At 40.6% G+C, this 24,928-nt stretch overlaps 1 protein-coding gene across 1 annotated transcript in view; it reads left to right on the top strand.

Moving 5' to 3' along the window:
- pip4k2ca (phosphatidylinositol-5-phosphate 4-kinase, type II, gamma a) overlaps nucleotides 1–21,421 on the top strand; it is a 36,610-nt gene extending 15,189 nt beyond the window's left edge. The window contains exons 5-10 of the mRNA XM_061904334.1: nucleotides 545–691; nucleotides 781–819; nucleotides 12,840–12,953; nucleotides 13,217–13,481; nucleotides 18,261–18,364; nucleotides 18,442–21,421. Of these exons, the coding sequence (XP_061760318.1) occupies nucleotides 545–691; nucleotides 781–819; nucleotides 12,840–12,953; nucleotides 13,217–13,481; nucleotides 18,261–18,364; nucleotides 18,442–18,522 (750 nt within the window). The 3' untranslated portion in view covers nucleotides 18,523–21,421. The remainder of the gene's footprint in view (nucleotides 1–544; nucleotides 692–780; nucleotides 820–12,839; nucleotides 12,954–13,216; nucleotides 13,482–18,260; nucleotides 18,365–18,441) is intronic.
- The last annotated feature ends 3,507 nt before the right edge of the window (nucleotides 21,422–24,928 follow it).

The following is a 24,928-nucleotide window of genomic DNA, read 5'->3' as shown; positions in this document are numbered from 1 at the left end:
TAACCTCTTGTTTATGATCAGCTTGTTTTAATCCTTTGGAGTTTGAACACATTTTTGCATGGCTAATTGGAAGAAATAGTCCTGACTTGTTGGAATGTGTTGCCTGTAGTTACACAACCCACATACAACTGGGCAGGAGAGGGATAATGGCAGTTCTGTTTTTTTTTTTTTTTCATTCGCTGTGAATGAAGTCATAGTGTTTGTAGCTTCTAGGTTCTTGTATTAGTCTTTACGCTTTAGGGGCAGTTGTCTGGCGTTCGTTATACTGACCTGTTTTAACTGCATCATTTTTTTCTTGTCACAGACAATAGCCACCTGAACGGCACAAAGATTGTTGTAGCAACATTTAAGTTTCTTTTCATTTTTATTTCAATAAAGAGGGAATGGGAAGGTTTGAAAATGTCATAAAAATGCAAGAGCAATTTATTACATTTAATTGTGAGGATGCCTACAACAAAGAATGCGAGGTCATCCTGAAGTTTAAGGTGTAAATTTCTTCAAAATGACCACTAAAGTTGTATAACTTTGTTTCCACCCCTCTTAGCACATAGTGAAGTGTCACGGTAGCACCCTGCTACCACAGTTCTTGGGAATGTACCGGGTCAGCGTGGAGAGTGAGGAGACGTACCTGATTGTCATGAGGAACATGTTCAGCCACAGACTGGTGGTACACAGGAAATATGACCTGAAGGTGAGGGGAACTCTGCTGCTGCTTACTTTTTAAAAAAAATCTAAAACAATGTGGAAATAAATTGTGGTCTTTTTTTGTTTTCCCTGCAGGGTTCTATGGTGGATCGTGAAGCAAGCGACAAAGAACGGGTAAAATATGCTACTTATCTATTGAACTTTTTATTTTACAGTTACTGTGTTGCAGTTGTTGTTTGGTAAATCGTTACACACATTACCTTTCCCCACTGTGTCTCTTATTGACTATTTCAAACCAGTTTTAACTAAACCAGTGGCAAACAGCCTACCATTTCAATTATAGATGCAGCAATTTGTCAACAAATATAAACGTCAAAGAGGTTATCACTCGTGTTTTTCCCAGACAGAAACATGTCAGCATCGCTACTTGCAACAACATCGCAGGTGAAAACAGTTTATAACGTTCATGATACTTATTTTTGGTAAAAAAATGTCTTTGGAGATGATAATTAAAAAGTAATAGGTAAAATAAGTACAAATATAAGTAAAATATGTATGTTCCCACAAGCATGTTTAGTCATGATTATTATTCATTATTTTTATTATATTTTTTCATCATTATTTTTGTATCATTTATTAATTTATAGACAGGGTGTAGTTATTCCACTTTTTTTCTTTTTTTTGGTTTGGATTCCTGTATTTTGTTTTTTGGTCAAGTCAATGTAGTCAAGAACTATGCTTCACAACAGCCAACTTCACTACAACATGGCAGCGCTTGGAAGTAGGCATCATGGCAGGCTGCACAGTCTCACCCTTGATTTTCACAATGGCCATGGAAGTCATCATGAGGGCCTTAAGGTGGGTGGTGGGTGGAGAACAAACCAGGGCTGGGCTCCGTCTTCCACCTATCAGGGCATGCATGGACAACATGACAACACTAACCACTACTGCAGCATGCACTAAGTGTCTACTTGGAAAGCTGCAGGAGAACATCGAGTGGGCCTGAATGGAATTCAAGCCTAGCAAATCTCGAAGCATCTCCATAATCAAGGGGGTGCTGAGAGACACAAGGTTCTACATCGGCGAACACCCAATTCCAACGGTGTCTGAGCAGCCTGTCAAAAACCTGGGCAGATGGTACAACGCAAGCCTCAAGGACAAACAACAAGAAGAAAAACTAAGGGAAGAGATCACAAAGCCTGGATAACATTGATAAGACTCTATTGCCAGGTAAACTGAAGCTTTGGTGCCTCCAATTTGGACTCCTCCTCCGGACAATGTGGCCACTCACTGTGTATGAAGTCCCAGTAACCACTGTGGAGAAGATGGAGCGAACCATCACTTCATATGCAAAAAAGTGGCTTGGAATTCCACAGTGTCTAAGTAACATCGGCCTCTACGGCAAAGGGATCCTGGAGCTACCTCTCGCTAGTCTAACTGAGGAATACAAGTGTTCTAAAGTTAGACTCCAGATGACACTGAAAGACTCCAGAGACAAGACCATCAGCACTGTTACACCGCCCCTAGTAACTGGGCGGAGGTGGACACCATCCGATGCGGTGCAGCAAGCTACAGGAGCCCTGAAGCACGAAGACATTGTGGGAAAGGTCCAACAGGGAAGAGGAAGTTTCGGCCTAACTGCAAGAGAACCATCCTGGAAAAATGCTACAACATCAGAGCGGAGGTCACTGGTGGTGGAGGAAGTCCGTTGCCAGTAGGAGGTTTTGAGGAGTGCGAATGATGTCTCTCTTGCCAAACATGGGCAATGGATGCAGTGGGAAGGAGTTGAGAGGAGAAAGATAAGCTGGAAGGAGCTATGGCGGATGGAAGCAAGTAAAATCAGCTTTATCATCAGAGCAATGTATGATGTGCTCCCATCACCAAAGAATCTCCATCAGTGGTATGGCGCGGATCTAAAATGTGCCCTCTGCCCAACCCCAGCAACCCTCAGACACATCATGACAGGATGTAAGATGAGCCTCACGCAGGGGAGATACAACCGGCGGCACAACCAGGTCCTCAAGAGATTGGCATCAGCCCTGAAGAGCATGTGTGGTGCCGTCAACTCCTTGCCACCAAGAACAACAATGTTTGTCTGAGAGGGCGGGAAAACCCCCAAACAGCTTTCCGCCAAACCAGAAGCAGGACACCTATACCTGGCCCGCGACTAGAAGATGCTGGCAGACATGAGCAAACAGCTGGTTTTCCCACCTGAGATTGCCTCTACCAACCTTAGGCCAGACTTGGTGCTCTGGTCCCCTTTGGTGAAGACTGCTTACGTCATACAGCTCACAGTCCCATGGGAGAACTCTGTGGAGGAGGCCTATGAAAGTAAGAAGCTGCGCTACTCGGAGCTAGCAGAAGAAGCGAGGCAGCGTGGCTAGAACACCAAAGTCTATCCAGTAGAAGTGGGATGCAGAGGATTTGTGGCGTCGTTTACCATCAGACTGCTGAGGGAACTCTGCAGCCACGGTCAGGCTCTGCGGAGGACCATCAGAGCAGTCTCAGAGGCAGCAGAAAGAAGCAGCCAGTGGATTTGGCTCAAGCGGAAGAACCCTGGTTGGGCCCCAAAAAAGAGCAGTGTAACAGGGTGAATTTCAGGAACAGTTGAACACGGGACACAAGCTGAAGACTGATCATCCTTCGGCGGGCCACCTTTATGGAGGGTGTTTAGTAGGGCTGGGCAATATTGCCTCTTTTTATTATTGCGATATTTTTAGGCCATAATGCGATATACGATATATATTACGATATTTTGCCTTGGCCTTGAATGAACACTTGATGCATATAATCACAGCAGTATGATGATTATATGTGTATACATTAAAACATTCTTCTTCATACTGCATTCATATAGGCTACTTTTAAACTTTCATGCAGAGAGGGCAATAACAACTAAGTCAATTGACCAAAAGTGTATTTATTAAAGTTATTAAGCAGTGGCACAAACATCCAAGTCATTTCCAAAACATAAAGTGCAAGATTGTCAGAGACATTTTAAGTGTCAAATAAAAATGAGCTGCATTATAGGAAATCAAAAAGTATTCGTCCTTCACTATGTGGTATGTTACTAAAGTTATGAAATTATCTTCATTTTCTAGCGAGTGACTTTTCAAATGATGCTACATGTTAGCAGTAATGCTACTTTTTATAGCAATGCCTTTTCCCCCCACACTTGACAAATTACGGTTGTCTGTTCGACATATTCCCACTTGAAGCTAAACCACCGCCAGACGATGGAAACCCTGCTGTTTTTATTGGGAATTAAGTCTTCCTTCATTTGTTACCAGATCCGCACCTTCTCTCTTTTGTACGGCTACGTTAGCAGCTAACGTAACCCAGTATGGTACCTCTCTGCTCTGCGAGGGCGGACACATACAGTATGTGACGTATGACATGACCGTATGTGACGTATGTAAGAATGTGCGCCTGCTTGTCTGTGGAAAAGGAAAGAGTGAGAAGAGCCTGAAGTGTACGCCCGCAGCGAAAAGCAACTGCGTGAGAACGTCTACTCAAATATTACGATTTAGTCATTTTCTATATCGCACGGAAACAAACCCGCGATATATCGTATATATCGATATATCGTATATATCGATATATCGCCCAGCCCTAGTGTATGGTGTTAGAAGGCCGAAACACCCAATGATGCAAGAGCACGCTACTGAAAATGTGTCGCTTGTCCAATTATCCTGGAATTAAACCCTGACCAAGTCTCATATCCCACAACTCACAAGAACCCCCCACACCCCCACATTGTCTGTCTACCACTCTTAACAACAAGGACATCTCGAGTGAGTACTCTCCACATTTGGCACAAGGGACTAATCAACATCTCCTCCTGTTTTTTTTAATTCTTTATCATTTATTCATTTATAGTCAGAGTGTAGTTATTCCACTTTTTTTGGGTTTGGATTCCTGTATTTTGTTTTTTGGTCAAGTCAATGTATATTTGTGTGTGTGCATGCGTGCGATTGTGCGTATAATGTCACAAACATGTCTTTCCTTGCGTGTTAACTTGAAAAATGACGAATCTGGTCTTTTGGGTTGTCAAGTGGTGCAATTACTGAACAGCGTGCGGAGGACATCGAATTCGCACTGTATGGGTATTTTAGTTTATTTATAGGCAATGTCGCCCATGGCGTACAACAAAAATAGTAGAGTAAGTGGCCTTGCTGCTGCTATACTGTGTTTAAAAGTAACAATTCAGTAAAGTAATTTCAAGATATTAGCTTCAGCTTACTTACTTTTGCGTAGATGTCTGGATGGTTAGTCTGCAGACTGCGCTTAAAAAGAGAACTTCACTTTTTTGGAATTTTGCATGTCGTTCACAATCATCATGAAAGACATGATGACGGATGTTTTGCTTTTTTTTGCATTCTAAATATTAAATTAACGCGATCAAAAGTTTGCTTACAAAGGACCCTATGGGAATTGCGCAAATCCACCTACCAAGCCCTTGAAAAAACATCCAAACACTTCCATCAAGTTTTTATATACATGATAGAATAGAACCTTTATTTAACCAGATAAGAAACCCATTGAGATCAAGATCTCTTTCACAAGGGTGACCTGGCCAAGAGGTCAACAGCACATGTCACAGAGCAGTTTCAAAAAAGTAATACATTAAGACATGCATTTTAAAATACATAAAAGAGAACTGTAAAACAATAAAGATTTACACCTTTTAAAAAAACAGGCACTGTGCAAAAGTCTCTTGCTCTCTGTCCCTCAGGATAGAACGGAAGTCTCCAAATGGAAGTAGTTCAGTGAGTTTCAGTTTCGTCTGCAATGCATTCCATGCCATAGGGGCAGCAATGCCAAAAGCTCTTTTGCCAAATTCAGTCAGTACATGGGGAACAGTTAAAACATACAAATTGTTAGAACGTAACGCATAAGAGCTGTTTTTTCTTTGTAACAAAGTACACAAGTATGGAGGTATTAAACTTAAAAGAGCTTTATAAATGATGGTCAGCCAATGTGTGTATCTGTGCACTCAATGAAGATAAGTCTGACTTCATATACAGTTGACAATGGTGGGTGAGACTACGACCGCCAGTAACAAATCTTAGTGCTGAGTGAAAAACAGTGTCCAAGGACTGGAGGCATTTATATGAAGCACTAAAATAAAGAACGTCTCCATAATCAATTACGGGCAAGATAGTCGCTGTCACCAATTTCTTTCTGACTTTAAGAGAGAAGCAGTTTTTATTTTCTAAAAAGGAAACCAAGTTTTACCCTAAGCTTAAAGACTAAGTTGTTAATATGGGCTTTAAATGAAAGCTCCTGATCAAGAGTAAAACCCAAGTACTTGTAATTTAAGACCTCCTCTATAGGGTTTCCATTTGATCTTACAATATTTGGAATATTTTCCAGTAGCACCCTTGAATGAAAGAAAACCATTACCTTGCTTTTATCTGTATTTAAAACCAATTTAAGATCAAATAAGCGAGCCTGGATGACTTCAAAACAGCTTGTAAAAACTGATGTAAGTATGTATGTAATGTTGTAACGGGCACTGTTATGTAAGACTGGGGAAGGAGACGGCACGATCACAGGATATCAAGCTCAACAGGTTTATTGAGTGCTTGATGATTACATGGAGTTAGTGATGGGTTGATGAGGCGTCATGAAGCGTTTCGACACATCGCAAAACTATTGATACTGTGTCACTAAATACTGACATCTGCTCGACATTAAAAATCCCCACAGGCAACCTATGGACCGACTCAACTGACACTGATTTTATGACCTAGTATATACAATAATATAAGATAGAGATAGATACAGTCAATAAATAATGCGAACATATATTATAACATGGAAATCTAAGAGAAAGTGTTGTGAATGAGGATGCTTGTGGACTGGGAATTTTTTTTTACACATTTTTATTTAAAAAAAAAAAAAGTTTTTCCAACGTTTTAAATTTTAGATGATTTCTCTTCTTAGTTATTATTTCACGGCGGAAATCTTCCTTTTTGCCTGAGACTGCTCCATGATCTCCGATGACGATAAAATACAAATGACAAACGACAGAAGTGCGGCGATTCTGTTGGCAGCAGCATCTCGTTGACAGATGCGCTTCCTTATAAACACAGTTTGGCGTGTAGGCATCAGTTTGACACAGTTCGCGTATTGGTCACGTGACCAAAAGAGCTCATGATCGTTCACATAACTTTCTAAAAGCGGTACGCGCACCGACACAGGGTTTTGCTCTATGAGCTCGACGCTCGGTGTTGCCAGGGGGGGTCCGAGGTCCAAGCGGGGTCGAAGGCAGGAGATAGAAGTCCGTAGGTCCAAAATGTGGTCAAGGATCGGGGAGAGCAAAACAGAGTCCAGGAGGGAAAAGCAGCAGCGGAGGTACACAGCAACGGCTGAGACACGGGCACTGTAGGGAGAGCGAGAGACAAAATGGGATCAGGGAACAAAGGCACAAGGAAACAAGCAAACGAGCGAGATCAAGAGGGGAAGCCAGAGACGCGAGGCTTACTGCTAGCAGAGCTACCTTCCGACGACGATGAGTCAGCGTCGAAGGTCTTTATACCGCCGTCACTCATCAAAGCCAGGTGCGTTAAGTGTTGATTGCCTCTGGCTGCGGCGGAGTGTGGGCGCGGTCTGCGTGACGAGCACGGTGGCATGTCTAGTGCTCCCAGCGGAGCTTCCAAACGCTCCCGCAGAAGAGGGAAGCAAGGAGTGTCTGTGCACCGTAACAGGCACATTTATAATATTTATGATTTTTTATTATTATTGGCATTATTTTAAAAAAGCGCTAAAGTGTTTTCATATTGTTCTGGCCATTTCTGAATCCTAAATGGCTGTCAAAATATACCAACTTGTGGTAATACATAATCAGACTTCTTCTGTCCAGGTGAGATGAATGATTTATGATTTATAAAATAGGTGTCAAACTCGAGGCCCGGGGGCAAGATCTGGCCCGTCACATCTTTTTATGTGGCCCGCGAAAGCCTTTAAGTAATATGCTTCAGTAAAGTACTTTATCTTTTTTATTAGATGTATTTATTATTTTCGCTGTGACATAAAAAATACATGTACGGCATGCAAATGCATATATTTATATCTAATTTTATATAATATTGTAACAAATATTGTATTATCATAAATACATTTTTTTTCTTTGAATGAAAATGAATACTAAAATCTGATGAATCTCTAATAACAATGTTGTTCATGTTAATTTTGTAATGGTAGTTGCATTTGTATGAATTTAAGTTGTAAAGTAGTTATAGTCTGTTGCAATAATGAACTATTTGTTTCCTAATAAATCTTCTATCCATTTTCTACCGATTGTCCCTAGCAGGGTTGCAGGGGGGGCTGACGCATATCACAGCTGCACAGTAGGCAGGGTAGACCCTAGACATGTAGCCACCTCATCGCAGGCCAACACAGTTGTAACAAATATAATATACATTACGACCTTCTTTTTTTAAAGTAAACAAAAAAATATCTAATTGGCTTTTAGAATTTCAGAGCAAGTTATCCATTAAATTGTACGATGTAAAAATGACAATACATTTTACGGGACAAAAAACTGCTCAGTCGCCAGAATTTTTAGTAAAAAAAAAACATGGTACTGTTCTTCCTTTTATAATACACCATTAAAACAAGCGTATATTTTACATTTAAAAAAATTGGCTGTTCATTTGCCAGAATTTTGCCATAAAAACAGTGGTACCATTTTGCCATTTACAGTAATATGCTGTAAAAACACAGTTAATTTAAAGATAAAACTCTGGCGGCTGGGCGGCCAGTGTAATTTTTTTTTTTTTTTTTACAGAGTATGTAAAAACATATAATGATCAACTGCATATGCAATTGTATAATAATATCATGAGACAAATCCTGATACATTTATATTCATTTTATTACTCACTGTTGCAAGAAGCCCTCCAAAGACAGCCATAACTGCAATGTGGCCCTCAGTGAAAATGAGTTTGACACCCCTGATCTAGAATAAACTTCCAGGGAGCAAGGAAGCAGCAGACCACTCTATGTAAACATAAGAACATAGGGTACTGGTCACTGCGCCACTAAAAATTGTTTATCTGCATTTCCGCTTATAATAAAAATTTCAGTAATACTTGGTTAATATTCAAATCATGAAATGTAAATTTAGTATTGTTGACAGTTTTTGAATGGTTATTAGATTTTATGGGTGAAATAGAGGAGCTCCCATTGGCTCCGCTGTAAGGTGACTTTTATTTATGTTTTTTTGCTATTTTGAATGTGTTTTTAAAGAATCCATCTGTCATCATGTCTTCCATAATGATTGTGAACAGTACGCAATTTTCCCACAAAAAGGCAGTTCCCCTTTAAAGTTGGTTGTATTTTACCGGAGAAAATTGAATCACAGTGTTTATGTGTCTTGTTGTCTATTGCGACAAAGGTGAAGTTATCTGTTTAAATAGTTAAACTTTTATTGCTGTAAATATTAGTTTCTACTGAAGCACTTTAAAGATTTACTTAAATGAGAAGTGTGTAACAAATAAAATCTATTATTAATATGCATTACTTCTGGCGCGCGCTACGTCCTACTCTGTTCTGCGATACTTGAGCGCTCCATAAAAACTAGGCATGTAATAGTTTTGTAGGTATTGCGGTTTAAAAGTATTCACAATAATGCCGTGACTTGTGATGGTGTCAAACAAAAACTTCGTGTAGATTTTTTCTGGCACTTTAGCGTTGGCCGGGTCTGAATACAAACTACATCTCCCAAAATCCTCTGCGCACCGCGGGGCCAACAATGTAGAATGCCTGAAGCAAGAAGTGAAGTGTGTTCATAGTAAATGAGAAGAATTGTTTTTCTCAATAACCGTTACAGTTACGTTGCTAACAAACAAACGAATCCTGGCGAAAACATATCCTCTTCGGTGTAGGTAAAAAAGTCTGTGTTCTGCAAAGCAAGGCGCACTACTTTCGTCTCGAGCGTTTCCAAGGTGACAGAGTGGATGGATTGCATCCAGCTACACTCAGGCAAAAAGCAGTGTGCACCCTGGACAAATTTCCACCTCTTAAATCATCGCCAAGAAAATATATTTGTGAGGTATTTACATTATTAAAAGTTAAATTGTTTATTAACTTTTTTTAGAAACAGCATTTTTCCAACTGATATAAACATGTCCACAGTGGAGGACACTGCTTCTCAGAAAGTAAAAGTTGAAAGACACTAAACTGAACATTATTGTTTTACACAATGTTATACACATTTTCATTTTAAAAACATCAACTGTAAGTTATTTTTCAATATTTCCTTGAAACAGTGGATGTCCCTGCACAATTATTTGTACTTAGAAAAACATGCTTTGATGTATGGTTACAGCATTTTAGCATTATGTTTGTGTTCGATTACAGTAAGTGTGTTCATTCTAAACATTCCTGGCACTTCATTTTAAACACTAACATTTTTTAATCTTCTTTTTGGACATATTGGAAAATGGAAAAATGGGTTGTACTTGTATAGCGCTTTTCTACCCCTTTTTTTTTTAAGGAGCCCAAAGCGCTTTGACACTACTTCCACATTCACCCATTCACACACACATTCACACACTGATGGCGGGAGCTGCCAGGCAAGACGCTCACCAGGAACCATCAGGAGCAAGGGTAAAGTGTCTTGCCCAAGGACACAATGGATGTGACTAGGATGGTAGAAGGTGGGGATTGAACCAGTAACCCTCAGATTGCTGGCACAGCCACTCTACCAACTTCGTCACGCCATCCCCGTCCATAATAACATCGTACTGGGGCTTTTATACTGTGAGATTGTGATTCCATTACATACCTGCAAAAACACCTCTGTTTCTTTTCCTCTGAGGAAGGATCGATCATCTTTAGATTCAATGTGCAAAATTGTATGTCATAGTTGCTCGGATTCCAATGTGTTTATTATATAATTGTAGATTGGGGTATGTTGTTTTTTAACTGGGAAAGACATTTGTCTCCTGTTTACATGTTAGCATTTAAAGCACCAATAGAGTGGAAAAACAAGTTGAATTTATATGTGTATGTGTCTCATACATTAAATCATATCCAATTGTATTTGCAATCCACAAAGTATGTGACAACACTGTTTAAACATCACAAAACCTCACATTCAGTCCACCCGCCATTTTGAATATTTCGCTCCGATTACCTTCGTTAAATTCCGTAGATTCTTTAGATCAGTCGTACTGGAAATATGCAAACATTTGAAAGAGATGTGCTGTTTATCATTCACAATTCTTATGTAAGACAACAACACACATGCTTGGCTTTTTTTTATGCATTCGAAATCGTAAATAAATAGCTAGCAATTGAGTCAACAGTTTGAGGGTCCTCTGTTGCGCTCATTATACTCTCTAAAAACATCCAGAAAGCGCTAACAATACTCCATTTATATGTCATGACCTGAATTTGCTAAAATTAAATTCTAGACGTTGTACCGATCCGTTGTGGTGAAGAAGGAGCTGAGCCGGAAGGCAAAGCTCTCAATTTACCGGTCGATCTACGTTCCCATCCTCACCTATGGTCATGAGCTTTGGGTCATGACCGAAAGGATAAGATCACGGGTACAAGCGGCCGAAATGAGTTTCCTCCGCCGGGTGGCGGGGCTCTCCCTTAGAGATAGGGTGAGAAGCTCTGCCATCCGGGAGGAGCTCAAGGTAAAGCCGCTGCTCCTCCACATCGAGAGGAGCCAGATGAAGTGGTTCGGGCATCTGGTCAGGATGCCACCCGAATGCCTCCCTAGGGATGTGTTTAGGGCACGTCCAGCTGGTAGGAAGCCACGGGGAAGACCCAGGACACGTTGGGAAGACTATGTCTCCCGGCTGGCCTGGGAACGCCTCGGGATCCCCCGGGAAGAGCTAGACGAAGTGGCTGGAGATAGGGAAGTCTGGGCTTCCCTGCTTAGGCTGCTGCCCCCGCGACCCGACCTCGGATAAGCGGAAGATGATGGATGGATGGATGGAAATTCTAGATTATAATTCATGCATCTCTCACCTGGTAGTAGACAAATGTGGCCATGGATGTACGTGCTGGTCGACTTTCAAGTATAGACCCCAAAAAACACTCCCTGCAGGAACTTTTTTGGTAACCCTTCGTGAGGACTATGATTTATTATTCATCCAAACGGAATTATGTGAGTGTCCTGTCTGTCGCCCCCAGCGAGAGTGAAAATATTACTGTAAGTGTTTGATTTATTCTGGTTTGTTATGGTTAGTTTGTATATTTAGCACAATACTGCGGATGTGAGAGTGCCACAATGAAACTGCATCCATCACTCGGCTTCTAAAGCCTATTGCTCATCCTCTTTGTGTTTGTTTGTAACACTGTTGCTGTCTAAAACAGGACATTTTTAATGTAAACAAGTATAGAATACATATAGCGTATTTCCTCGAATTGCCGCAGGGCATATAGTATGCGCCTGCCTTGAATTACTGCCAGGTCAAACTCTCTTCGCAAAATAATTAGCGCATGCTTAGTATTACCGCCTGGTCAAACTCGTGACATCACGAGTGACACTTCCCCTGTCATCATTTTCAAAATGGAGGAGGCTGATTTCAATAAGGGTAATTTGAAATCGCATAAAGGGAAGAAGATTAAGAGCTATTCAGTAGGATTTAAGGTCCAAGCTTACATCACACTCAAATTTTTACTGCATAGCTTTGGTAAGTGCCAGAGTGAAAAGAGGTTTTAAAATAATTAGTGCATCCTTACTTTTATCGCATGCCTTTGGTAAGCGCAGGAGTGAGAAGAGGTTTTAAATTAATTAGCGCCCTGGCGGCAATTCAAGGAAATACGGTAGTTGTATATTGCTTAGACATACAAAGTCTGGAAGTCAGAAGCAAATTAGAAAATATCCATTAAGAAACGGTCTGGATAATTTACAATAACTGGGTAATAATGAGTCATGCATTAAACTTAAAAAATTATTGTGACTACAAGGTGTCTCCAAAAAAAATTGCTACTTCAATTTAGTTAAAGAAAGCATAAGTCCATACTAGTTAAAACATTGGTTAGTGGTTTTTCATACGGCTTCACTGAGATTGTTCTCTTTGTGTTATTTCATTTGAAAAAGTATATATGTCAAGTATGTATGAAATCGTGCATTCATTTTGGCTCCCATATCCGTATCATATAAGTGAAAAATGTGTATTGGGATAGACCTAACTTTTACTGATGTATTTGGACTGTTCTAACAGGGTAAAGAACTTCCCACCTTTAAGGACATGGACTTCAGGAACAACATGCAGAAGGTGTACGTCACAGAGGAGCAGAAAGAAAAGTTAATGGAGAAACTAAACCGGGATGTGGAGGTGCTTACCGTGCTCTTTCTTACCTCTACCACAACACTTCAGCATCCTCTTGTGACGCTATAAGAGGAATGATTTTTATGGTTTAATTTAATCACATTTACAAATATATGTTCGTACTAAAGAAGATGACATTTAACATTTTTGTCACAAAAAGTATAAGAGATTATATAAAGATAAATTTATATCATCATATCAGTTAGTTCAAGTATTGTTCTTTGCATTCCTGCAAATTCAAATGTTCCTTTCTTATTGTCCCTTTTCAGTTCCTAGTAAAGCTGAAGATCATGGACTACAGCTTGCTGCTCGGTATCCATGATATCGGCCGAGCTGAGAGGGAGGAGGAGGAAGGAGAGGAGGTTTCCAACGAGGAAGACCAGGAGGCAGAGAATGGCTTGACGTCAGGCCCTGCTGTAGGATCTTTTGGCACCTCTCCAGAGGGAATAGCTGGTTACATGTCCTCCTGCAAACCTCTTGGACCCGGAGAGTTTGACCCTTATGTAGATGTATACGCTCTCAGCAGCTGCACAGGTAATCATGTTTGGAGAAACTAGCAAAATAGTAAGGTATCGCCGGCACATAAGCATATTGATTGCAGGTAAAGTTGCAGTTCTTTCCTTGGATTTAATGACTCTGCCCACATGTTTGTTCTGCTCACTCACATTAGCCTTGTGTACATGGGAAAACTTTATTTAATCTGATCATAGTTCAGATTAGAATGTTACTATGTACATAGACCCTGAAAAAATGTATCAGACTATGACATGCATTTTAATTCATCACACCTTAAAGCACCACTAGGTAGCTTTTCAACTTTTATACAATATTTTTATAATTTTTGGGGTGATACATCGACTTACAACTATTTGAATGACACCTCTGTCATGGCCTTAGCGGGTGTGTATCACTTTCACTGGCATTAAGCAATTTTGAGGAGGGTGGCCCTGCCACACAAAAAACTACAAATATGCTGACTTGCTTAACGGCATACATCACTTACCCTTTTTCCCCAGTTGCTAAAATGATGGAAGACGTTGCGAACATCTACGTGCAATTACTGATATGATGTCAGAAGCTGCAAAACACCAACAAAAACCTAAACGTTTTGTCTGAAGAGACAAAAAGTAGAAAAAGGGAGCTTACCCGGATAAAAGGACAGTCATCATTGGCCCGGCTTTCACTCGCTGGCATGAGCTCCAAAACGAGGAGATATTTTAGACCGATGCTGCCTTGGCCTTGTTCCTGCTTTACTAGTAAGTAATTTTCAATGCTCAAATTAAAACAATAATGTTGATTAGGGCTGCAAAAACTAATCGATTAAAATCGATTATAAAAATCGTTGGCGATTAATTTAGTCATCAATTCGTTGGATGATTGCAATGCGCATGCGCGGAGGCTTTTTTTTTGTTGCTTTTTTTATTTATTTATTTTTTCTTTCTCCTAAACCTTTATTTATAAACTGCAACATTTACAAACAGCTGAAAAACAATAATAAAAATAAGTACAAAAACAGTACAAAACAGCGCCAGGGCTGCGCTGAGGCTAAGTCTCATGAAGTGGCAGTGAGCCAGCCAATGATGTGTCATGTGCAGCTCACGTGATCACGTCGTCTCCTTTGTGGAAACGTTCGAAAAATGGCAGAGGGAAACAGTACGGATAATTCAGCGGAGAAACATCTCGAGGTTATTGCTTCAATTGAGAAAAGTGTACGACATAAGCCGTCCAAAGTGTCGGAACTTTTTACTTTAAAGACTTCAAAGAAGACATTTCCTGCAAAACGTGCAGCATGGACGTCGCGTGGCACGAAAGGACAACATTACTTCGGCAGCACCTGAAGAGGAAGCATGTTGGAGCCATGGATGAAGAGAACTCACGGTACGTAACTTTTTTAAGTCCATAGTCCGAGTATATTGATCCATCGTGTCCGTCTTTGTGTGTTTTTAATCTTTTGTTAACGAGGAGATTTTTTTTCTGGAAGCGCAGCAGCAACTGTTGTGTATTAACTTTCAAAGTGTTAAGAACTTTTTGGATAGTGCGGTGACTTCATTTTCCGTGTTGATTTGAGTGGCAACAGGCATTCATTCATAAGTTCAGCTTTTTTTGTGAGTAACTTTAACGTTATGTCTTTGTTGCAATGCGGGGCTGATAATGTGTCTCCAGCACATTTGACTCCGTTTTCAGAGAGAAAACGCACGTATAAACGTAACGGACAGAAATATCTCAGGTTGGTTTGATAATGGATCAATGTAGCCGGGCCCAATAAAGCTATATACATCTATTTAGACTTGAGTGACGCTTTAGTATAACTAAACGTTATGAAGGGGCTGGAATATTTCATGCTATTATTCAGAGGTAGCCTAAAGTGAATCCTTCATTATCCAGAACAGAAACGTGTACTATATCTGATCCAGTTTTGATCTGATGAGTTACATTTCTGTCTTGTTATTGGTGTATTCTGCAACTCCAATGTCCATTTATTTAATTTAGCTTTTTTTTTTTAATGTGGTGGCATATTTTTTTTTTTATGTCAGAAATTATTGATTAAATCAACTGGGTATGTATTGAGTTACATGTAAATGATGCAACTATGTACATTCATAATATGGTTTCTCTCATTTCAGAAAGAAACAAGGCAGCATTAGAGACTTGGTACAAAGGAAGGTCTGCACACCACAGCTGCATTGACTGATGCTATCCTGAATATGTTGTTAACTGACATTGAGGCGACTATCAATGGTGGAGGATGAAGGTTTTAGTCAAATGATTCACGTCCTCAACCCTGGTTACACTCTTCCCTCGAGGAACCATTTTACCAAACTGATAGAGAGGAAGTCCGAGCGGACATTCCATGCAGTTGTAGACTGACATAAAAGCCACCCAGTGCAAAATTGTTCTCGCTACTGATGTGTGGACAAGTGTAGCCTCCCTTGGCAATACATGCCACTACATTGGAGAGGCATGGAACATGAAGTCAATCTGCCTTACGACCATGCCACTAGAGGAAAGACATTCAGCATCCAACATTGTAGAATGGTTGGAATAGGTAGTAGCCAGGTTTTAAATTCCCCTAAGCAAAATTATTGCTATTGTGCAGGACAATGGTGCACTTGATAAAAAAACAACAACATTTTTGTAACACTTGGCTTGTTTTATATGGCAAGTCGAAAGGACATGGTGCCAGAACAATTTCCCTTGTGGATCATTAAAGTTTGTCTAAGTATGCTGTTTTTGAAAATAAAGTATTGGAAAGAATAGAAATGTAGTTTGTCTCTTTTATCGGATTATTTATCGATTAATCAAAGTAATAATACAGATTAATCGATTATCAAATGAATCGTTAGTTGCAGCCCTAATGTTAATGTTAAGTGTCAGAAATTAGCATGGCAGCAATAAATAGCCACTAAATTTTTAGCCACCAAATATGTAGGTTCCTACTGTGGAAAGATCAGTAGTACTGGATCATTGGGATAAAGGTCTGAGCGTTAATATGATCGTGATTGATGATCGTGATTAATTAGAGTTCGGTCACGGTTTCTGTGAATGTGTGTTGGTGTACGTTTGCGTGTCTTTTTGTGAAAGTGTTTGTGTCCACGTGTGCGTGACGTCCTTTTCCACTATCGTAAAAGTCAGGCTCCTCACATCCTAATTAATGTCCAATCGGTGTTGTGGCTCTTACCCCACACAAAACTAGAAGTGCAGCCTATCCGAACAAAAAAAAAAAATATGGCTAACACAAGCATAAAAGTTGAAACGTAGCACTTAAAAGGAGCAGCGACTTCAGTGACAGACTTTAGTTTCATCATATGCTGCAGCTCACCAGTAACCTGAATCCGGACTTTCAGGCACTCACAAAATGTCTTTGTGACTTAATTACTGTATCGGTCCCAATTGGGAGAATAAACACACCCACTAATTTAATCAGAAAAATAATTTTTTTATTCAAACATTTTGTTTGTGTGTTTGCAGATATTCAATTCCTCTAAAATAACATGTATTAAAAACCTGTGCAGACAGAAACTTTTGCGTTTCCCACCTACGCCTTCAGTGATGTATGACCTCAATGATTACCTCTCAAAATTCCATAATTTATGTCACCGTATGACTATTGCTGGAGAAATATTATACAGAAACACATTTGTGCACTATTTGGCATTTCAGTACCTCAACACTGTACAAAACCAGTTACTTTCTAGCACATTTAAAAATCAATAAACCCGCATCAGCAATTAAAACATATCCTATGTAGTACTGTCAAAATTGAAATTGCAAAAAACATATTAACTGTGAAAAAACTAAGAAATAAAATTTTTGAAATCACAATTTGTAGGACCCATTCGGTGCCATATACTGTAAGCCAGTTGTACCACTGTTAGTCGGTTGATTCGAGTGGAAGAGGCCGGCATTTCCCAATTTCATGGCCGAGACAGCTGAGCTAGCTTCCGGGGTTGGCCGATATCGTCTCACAATATTTAGTTTCTCTTGAAATATCCTTCTTGAAAATGGCCTTGCAAGTATATATCTGCCACCTAATCAACGATTTGTTCTCCTTCTATGTGGGTTAAAAAAGTGAGAATCGGTGATTTCACTGCTGGCCCGGTATGGCTACGACTCAACACTTCCTGCTTTTAGTACATTGCAACTTGTGATTGGATACTCACTTTGGAATGACAGGTGAGTATCCAATCACAGTGATGTTAAAATCTAGATTGGCTATTGTCAAAAACTTGTGATCTGATTGGCTATCGCAACTGTCTATCAACTGTATGTGTTCTCAAATTCATTCGGTAACGGTTCCGGGTGTGGCTCTGCTGATCTGCATAGCACCGCCGCGGCTCAAACCCGTGAGTATCCAATCACAGGACGTGTAAATGTCACGTTCAACGTGAGGCAAGCTAGAATGCCTTACTAAAAACAACTCGTGATCTGATTGATTATCGCAATGATCTATCTACTGCATGTTCCAGTTCGGTTACACTGCACAGACGTGGATTCTGAATGTCCCGGGCAGATTTCATACAGCATGGCAACATAAGCTAGCTTAATTCTGATTGGATAAAAACTCTAATCTAAAAACAACAGCACTGGAAGGAGCACAATATGAATTGAATCATTACCCTCAAGAACCAAAACTAATCGTGCGGTGCCCAAAGTTTCACAGCCCTAACAAATAATACATAATAAAGTATACCATTGATAATATAAAAAGTAGAGGTGGAGGATTTAAAAGCTAAAATGTAAATGGTATGCAGTGTCTATCAAAAAGAAACTAAATGAAAAATGAAGTGCTCATTGTGTGCCTTGCCATTCCAGGAGCCCCTCAGAGAGAGGTCTATTTTATGGGCCTGATTGATGTATTGACTCAGTACGACACGAAAAAGAAGGCAGCTCACGCAGCCAAATTTGTCAAACATGGGGTGAGTAAGGAGACCGCTTTGGATGGCTTATTTGCACCTATTGCTTGGTGCTGACATTGTCTCTTTCTGTGTCACAGGCAGGTGCTGAAATCTCCACTGTACACCCCGAGCAATATGCCAAACGATTCCGCGACTTCATCGCTAAAAGTTTTGCATAAAATTCAGCTGCAAACACTCAGAACTTCTCACCATTGACCAAAAACAGTGTGCGCACAGGACATATTTTTAACTTGTTAATATGAGGAAAGACTACTTCCAATGTGTGGATATGTAGTAAACTTCATATTCATATATTTATTTTCAAAATTTCTTCTAGATCATCAGCTATAATGATGTTGAATAATGTTCAATGTATTAGAACAGATCAGAACATACTTTTTCCTTTGCTGTTCTTGGAATCACCTTACTCCCTTACTGACACTAGGAAGAAAATATAATTATTTTATAATTTAAAGTAACCAATTGGCAAATGTCTTTATTGAGCATGCTCAGAAGGCTGTCCTTTCTCACATATCCATTTGCAACACTAGAGGACAGTATTGCTTAGTTTAGTTAGATTCAATTTTGCATTTAACACATGAATGGGGTAACTGCCCCCTTGTTATCATATCATAATCATACACATTCACAACTCTTACATCTCAATCATGAAGGCATATCTTAGCTTGAACTAATCCAACCTACTGCAGATTTAAAATTATTATTTTGAGCTCTTTCTTTTGTAGCACACACAGTAGACATGAAGGCATTTCTTATTTAATTCTCAGTGAGAAAGCTAATTAAATGACTTTGTAGTCTGAAATGGAGATTAGATATTGTTGAAAAAAGTTTGGCTAAACTATCAGTGAGTGCAAACTGTACAAGCACAATTTCCACTTGATGTACAACAAATGTGAGCAAGTGCAAAAGAAAAATAGAATTTGGCAGGACTACAATGCAAATTATTTAAAGGAACAGAGGAGTATGATTGAATTGAATATTTATTGAATGAATGAAAAACATATCAGTAGATATTGTTTCTATCTCTTGGCTGCTATAAGCCTGGACAGTAGAGCAAACCTTCACCATTCATTTAACCATAGTGTAATGCAAGTATTCATATGAGAAGACAGCCTGAATATTATTTACTTGGATTAATTCAAGATGCTATAATGTTTTTGTGCATTGTAGGTATAAAATCTAGTTATAGAACTGTTGTTTGTGAATTGTAACTTTTTCTGATTTAGTGACAAATGTTTCTATAGTGCAGTAGTGTAAAGCAGTGAGCCTTAACACAATGCAGCATTCCAAAAACTGGCATGGCAGTGTTCATTACACTCTGAGGCCTCATTCTCGATGATTGATTGCACATGTTGTATTTTTGCAAATCAGCATTTTGACCAAAATATATTTTACAAAAAAAAATGCCTGGAAAGTGTTTATTTAGTTCTTGTTTTGAATCAAATTTGCCTTTTGAAGTAAAAGGTAATCGGGTCAGGTATTGTGTATGCTGTAAGGTATTGCGTGAAGTTTGAGATCAAGCTTTGGAGGTCAGGGACTGTTATTTGTTTGACTTGTGTCATAAGATACAATTGTGCTGACTGGTTCCTTCCTGTCAAAGGAGAGAAGACAGAACATGCTGACTGCTAGAACTCTCTCATCACTGGCCCACACATTAGGTTGGAGGCAGGATGAGTGGGCTGGTTGAAGGGGTCAAAAAGTCAAAAAATGCTGACATTTTCAGAGACATACTAGGAACACTGTTCATTAATCAGGGCAAGTTCTAGCCAACATAAATGCTCCTGTGTTTTTGCTTTATGACTCATGACCTTTACTGACTACAGTGGGTATAGAAAGTCAACAGATGACAAAATGGAAACTTTTCCTAAAAATCATCCACAATTCAACGGCAAAAAGGTTCAAAATAAATAAAATACAATCTTTTGTGCAATAGGTAATTCAAACAGCCTATTATTCACACTTTTTTATTCATTGGTTAGGATCAATTACATTCTCGAAACTCAAAACCAGTGTTATAGTTAAGCACAACATCATAGCTCACTTGCTTATTAAATTCATATCTCTCCTGGCTAAATTCATTTCTCATTTAGCCAGTGCCTCCTTATGTGTTGTGTAAACACTGCAAATCAAAACGTTTACCGGTACATGTTTTGTCACTATAGCAAAGGACCATTTAATACCCATCAATCCGGCTGTGTCTTACTTCTTAGGCCTTCATTGTATTACTTTTTTTTTGGTCCAAGTTTTGGCATCAGTGTTCACCCAATGCATAACACTGCCAAGTAAATTGTAACATAGTTTACACACACAAATTAACTTCCAAACATCAGAATAACAAAACAATGTATCCAGCCAACAGTAATTTTCAGCAATGCAAACGCATAGCCTACAATGCTGTAAATAAAGCCATTAATGCTTCTTTCGGGTAACTAAACAAACTGATCATAAGAGAAGTGTGGAATTCTAAGTTCACCTGACTCTCTATATAATCAAATTTTCTAAAAATGACTGGTATTCAAGACATTACCTTTATGTGCTAATTTTGAAAATTGAATACTTTATTGTGCGCAAGATGACTTATAACAGTTGTTCTCAATGTTTGTTTGCCAAGTACCGCCTCAGAAAATATTTGGCTTTCCAAGTACCACTATAATAACCAACATTACCAAAAAAAAGTTGCGTAGTAGGCCTAAACATACATTAAAAACATGGTGGGGGTTATATTTAACAAGTATATTTAATATTTTGGCCACTGTGACATAACACACAGGTTGAACAGTAACACTGTTTGAAAATTTCATTAAGTGATTATTTGGCGTGCCACGGTTTGAGAATCACTGACTTATACAATGAAATGATGCCGACATGTTTAGGAGAGAGCTACCATTACACTGGGAATCATCAACCAGTTTAGATGAAGCGGGTATTCACTTAGAAATTGTGCTAAATCCAGGCTACCTCTACTTGATCACATGCAAATATGTACTCAAATCAATGAGATGTTTGCAATGTACTGAAATTAACAAGAAATTCAATTGTGTTGAGACCAATTGTCAAGTGGTTTAGAGGTTTGTTTGTTATTTTGAGAAAGTCATTTCTCTTTCAAAAAATTATCCAAAACAACGGGAAAAAAACAACTAACATTAAGTGGTTTTGGGAGAAGTGTGTCAGTTTAACTGTAGCACAGTGGTCACCAACCTTTTCAAGCCCAAGATCCCTGCTCTCAGCCAAACCAATCAATCAATGTTTATTAATATAGCCCTTAATCACAAATGTCTCAAAGGGCTGCACAAGCCACAACGACATCCTTGGCTCAGATCCCACATTTGGGCAAGAAAAAATTCAACCCAATGGGAACACCGAGAAAACCTGTAAAGGACCCTAGATGTGAAGATTCCCCCCTGGGCGACCAGTGCGATTGCTGCTGAGTGGATACGGTTAATAATGTAAGAGTCCAGTCCATAGTGGGGCCAGCAGGGGATCTTGCATGTAGACACGTCAGGCGCAGAGATGTCACCGTCTGATGCATAAAGAGTGGTCAAGCAGGATCTACTCGTGCCAACTATGTTCATATATATATATATATATATATATATATATATGTATATATCCTATATATATACTATATATACACAGTCAAGAAAATAAGTATTTGAACACTGCTATTTTGCAAGTTCTCCCACTTAGAAATCATGGAGGGGTCTGAATTTTTCACGGTAGGTGCTTGTCTACTGTATGAGAGATAATCTAAAAAGAAAAATCCAGAAATTACAATATATGATTTTTTTACAATGTGTGTGATACAGCTGAATATAACTATTTGAACACCTGTCTATCAGCTAGAATTCTGACCCTCAAAGACCAGTTAGTCCGCCTATAAAAGTCCTCCTCCACTCCACTGTATTATCCTGAATCAGATGCACCTGTGTGAGGTCGTTAGCTGCATAAAGACACCTGTCCACCCCACAAAATCAGTAAGATCCTAACATTCAGCATGGCTAAGAGCAAAGAGCTGTCCAAAGACACCAGAGACAAAATTGTACAACTCCACAAGGATGGAAAGGGCTACGGAGAAATTGCCAAGCAGCTTGGTGAAAAAAGGTCCACTGTTGGAGCAATCATTAGAAAATGGAAGAAGCTAAACATGACGGTCAATCTCAATCGGAGTGAAGCCCCATGCAAGATATCACCTGGTGGGGTGTCAATGATGCTGAGAAAGGTGAGGAATCAGCCCAGGACTACACGGCAGGACTTGGTCAATGACCTGAAAAGAGCTGTGACCACGGTTTCCATGGTCACTGTTGGTAATACACTAAGACGTCATGGTTTGAAATCCTGCATGGCACGGAAGGTTCCCCTGCTTAAACCAGCACATGTTAAGTCCCGTCTTAAGTTTGCCAATGACCATTTGGATGATCCATAGGAGTCATGGGAGATAGTTTTGTGGACAGATGAGACCAAAATTGATCTTTTTGGTCATAATTCCGCTATGCGTGTTTGGAGGAAGAAGAATGATGCGTACCATCCAAAGAACACCATCCCTACTGTGAAGCATGAGGGTGGTAGCATCATGCTTTGGGGGTGTTTTTCTGCTCATGGGACAGGACGACTGTACAGTATTAAGGAGAGGATGACTGCAGCCATATATTGTGAGATTTTGGCCAAAAACCTTCCCTCGGTCAGATCATTGAAGATTAGTCCACCAGCTCAGTGCGGGGCAAAAGGGACAGAGAGCAACAGCTGATCGTTGGATCTCAGAGCATACAGTCCGTACATCTGTGTGTAATCAAAGTACAAATGTAATCGGACAATAGTCCCAGAAGAGCCTTGTAAATAAAAATGTACCAATGACACTGTCTCCTAGTGGACAGAGAAGGCCATCCCACCCTAGAGAACAAGTCACAGTGGTGTGTCATGCCTCTACAGTTTGTGATGAACCTCAAAGAAGGTAAGCATGGTAAACAATGTCCACCATCTGAAAACAGGGATGAGTAGCATTCATATAAAAAAGATCACCATAATTTAGCACAGCTCAATTTAAATTGTAGTTTCTTCCCCATCCATCCATCCATCTTCTTCCGCTTATCCGAGGTCGGGTCGCGGGGGCAACAACCTAAGCAGGGAAACCCAGACTTCCCTTTCCCCAGCCACTTCGTCTAGCTCTTCCCGGGGGATCCCGAGGCGTTCCCAGGCCAGCCGGGAGACATAGTCTTCCCAACGTGTCCTGGGTCTTCCCCGTGGCCTCCTACCGGTTGGACGTGCCCTAAACACCTCCCTAGGGAGGCTTTCGGGTGGCATCCTGACCAGATGCCCAAACCACCTCATTTGGCTCCTCTCGATGTGAAGGAGCAGCGGCTTTACTTTGAGTTCCTCCCGGATGGCAGAGCTTCTCACCCTATCTCTAAGGGAGAGCCCCGCCACACGGCGGAGGAAACTCATTTCGGCCGCTTGTACCCGTGATCTTATCCTTTCGGTCATGACGCAAAGCTCATGACCATAGGTGAGGATGGGAACGTAGATCGACCGGTAAATTGAGAGCTTTGCCTTCCGGCTCAGCTCCTTCTTCACCACAACGGATCGGTACAACGTCCGCATTACTGAAGACGCCGCACCGATCCGCCTGTCGATCTCACGATCCACTCTTCCCTCACTCGTGAACAAGACTCCTAGGTACTTGAACTCCTCCACTTGGGGCAGTGTCTCCTCCCCAACCCGGAGATGGCAATCCACCCTTTTCCGGGCGAGAACCATGGACTCGGACTTGGAGGTGCTGATTCTCATTCCGGTCGCTTCACACTCGGCTGCAAACCGATCCAGTAAGAGCTGAAGATCCCGGTCAGATGAAGCCATCAGGACCACATCATCTGCAAAAAGCAGAGACCTAATCCTGCAGCCACCAAACTGGAACCCCTCAACGCCTTGACTGCGCCTAGAAATTCTGTCCATAAAAGTTATGAACGGAATCGGTGACAAAGGATAGCCTTGGCGGAGTACAACTCTCACTGGAAATGTGTTCGACTTACTGCCGGCAATGCGGACCAAGCTCTGGCACTGATCGTACAGGGAGCGGACCGCCACAATAAGACAGTCCGATACCCCATACTCTCTGAGCACTCCCCACAGGACTTCCCGAGGGACACGGTCGAATGCCTTCTCCAAGTCCACAAAGCACATGTAAACTGGTTGGGCAAACTCCCATGCACCCTCAAGAACCCTGCGGAGAGTATAGAGCTGGTCCACAGTTCCACGACCAGGACGAAAACCACACTGTTCCTCCTGAATCCGAGGTTCGACTATCCGGCGTAGCCTCCTCTCCAGTACACCTGAATAAACCTTACCGGGAAGGCTGAGGAGTGTGATCCCGCGATAGTTGGAACACACCCTCCGGTTCCCCTTCTTAAAGAGAGGAACCACCACCCCGGTCTGCCAATCCAGAGGTACCGCCCCCGATGTCCACGCGATGCTGCAGAGTCTTGTCAACCAAGACAGCCCCACAGCATCCAGAGCCTTAAGGAACTCCGGGCGGATCTCGTCCTCCCCCGGGGCCTTGCCACCGAGGAGCTT

Source organism: Nerophis ophidion, linkage group LG06, assembly GCF_033978795.1.
Source record: "Nerophis ophidion isolate RoL-2023_Sa linkage group LG06, RoL_Noph_v1.0, whole genome shotgun sequence".
NCBI classification, from domain to species: Eukaryota; Metazoa; Chordata; class Actinopteri; order Syngnathiformes; family Syngnathidae; genus Nerophis; species Nerophis ophidion.
This window is presented reverse-complemented; position numbering and strand designations above follow the sequence as displayed.